Source organism: Gavialis gangeticus, unplaced genomic scaffold (genome assembly GCF_001723915.1).
Source record: "Gavialis gangeticus isolate Ggan-Ray unplaced genomic scaffold, GavGan_comp1, whole genome shotgun sequence".
NCBI lineage: Eukaryota > Metazoa > Chordata > Crocodylia > Gavialidae > Gavialis > Gavialis gangeticus.
In genome coordinates this window covers 22,242,830-22,244,676 of record NW_017729032.1, presented here as the reverse complement: position 1 = coordinate 22,244,676, position 1,847 = coordinate 22,242,830, and the positions used below count along the sequence as shown (strand labels likewise).

Sequence of the window (1,847 nt, the reverse complement as noted above, 5' to 3'; positions counted from 1 at the left end):
TGTGTGTGTGGTATTTCATTGATATCTGATTTTTTTTTTTTCATTAGTGAAAACCAGGATTCCTGATCATAAGAATAGAAGAGTACCTAAGGGGGTAGGATGGATAGAGCAGGCGTTTTCTTAATTTGGGGAAACGTTGAGGGAAGTGAAGGCATTGATTGTTCCAAGTTCTGGCCACATTTCCACCATGCTTTCCATAGCAACCAGCTGACATGAATATGCTGTAAATGTTAGTTAACAAGTGTTCTTAGAAGTATGTAGCCTATCAGAAGTGTGGTTTGTGCTCTGTGTGGGGTTTGCTATATTAGGCAAAACTTAAATTTATGGAAAAGGTGTAGCATAGGTGGTATTTAAAGGGCATTCTTGGGAACCTGAATTGGGGAAGAAAACATCATAATGTAAGATCTACTCTCACTTTTGTACGAGTACTTTGAATGGTGGTCATTTTGTTATTGCTTCCCGTGCCTTAGATCACAGCTGTCTGCTTCACTTAGGCATTTACATAGAGATATGGTATATTATTAGTCTCATGTGCCTGTCTCAGGGCTCGTCCATTCAGTGTAAGCTTATCTAGCCAGCCAGGGGTGATCCATATAAGGTACTGTGTGTTAAATAACTCTAATTAACCTCAATAGTCTAAATACTAAAAAGAAAACCCCACAGTAAGATGGTGGTGTTGCTTGAGAAGCTGGTTGAAAGTATCCTAATTGTCTTTACTATAGAAGTGGAATGTTCCTGCCACATAACATTTGCATTTAAAATAATAAATGTTTTTTGTCTGTGTGACATAGTAGTTAATAGATTAGTGAGACAAGAGAAATGGAGGAATGTACACTGGTGTTTTAATTACTCTGTACAATGGAAGTGTCAGTATCTTTACAAAGCTTTAGAGAAAAAGTGGTGCAATGGAAACAAAAGAGGAACCACGAGTTATTACTTGGATATCAAATAACATGGGATGTGAGCTCCAAGTATTTAATGGCAAATGTTTTCTCTTTCTCTCAGCCTCTTTTTGCATTTGAATACAACGAGGTGTTTCCAGAAAACGGATGGAAGGTATTTGACCCTGTTTTGGAGTACAGAAGACAGGTGGGTACTTGTGTCACAACCTTGCTCATATTTTTTATTCTGCAGCAATTCAGTCCTATGGTGGAATATAATTTATAGATTGTTTGTAATGAAGAATAACCCTACACAAAATGCAGGATCAGGACATTGCCAGTTACTGAATATGTCAACCGATGTTGGTGCAGCTCCACAAGTAATAACAACCCCTTAAGCATTAGTGTAGACAGCTTTAGGTTGCATATAAGCAGATTTTCATGATAAGGTGGATAAAACCTAATGCCCTCTAAATGATCAGCTGTGTTTTTACAAAGAGGATACTTTCACTGTAAAACCCTAGCACAGAGCAAGCAGCCCTGAGGAAATGTTGGCTTACCGTGGCTGTAGCTGTTCAACCATAAACCCGTAATCCAGCGAGCTACATTACAATTTACCTCATCTAGAATAGGATTTACAACAAGATAGTCTAACAAAATAGATGATGTTGACTAGGTTGTTTCAAAAAAAATCCCTAATCTAGAAGTCTAATTCTGCGTCTTCACTGCAAAAAGGTGTGTGTTTTTATGTGGAGATCTCTTGATGTACAATACTAGTAGAGACAAAACAGAAGTAGTGAACTAGTTGAGGTCAACCGTCTCTCGTTTGGGTTTGACCACGACTAGTTACATTGAAATAAAATCGATAATGTCTTGTCTCCACTAAGATTTTACACCAACGTAACTATTTCACGTTATCTACATTGACTGTGGAAACGCACCTTTTTTTTTTTTTTTTTTTTGCAG

General features: G+C 37.6%; 1 protein-coding gene across 7 annotated transcripts in view; it reads left to right on the top strand.

Moving 5' to 3' along the window:
• The window catches only part of MTMR2 (myotubularin related protein 2), a 93,403-nt gene that overhangs the window by 68,685 nt on the left and 22,871 nt on the right, over nucleotides 1–1,847 (top strand). For all 7 annotated transcript variants that reach the window (XM_019524449.1, XM_019524446.1, XM_019524448.1 and 4 more), the window contains one exon: nucleotides 1,006–1,089. In XM_019524449.1, coding sequence (XP_019379994.1) covers nucleotides 1,006–1,089 — 84 coding nt within the window. The remainder of the gene's footprint in view (nucleotides 1–1,005; nucleotides 1,090–1,847) is intronic.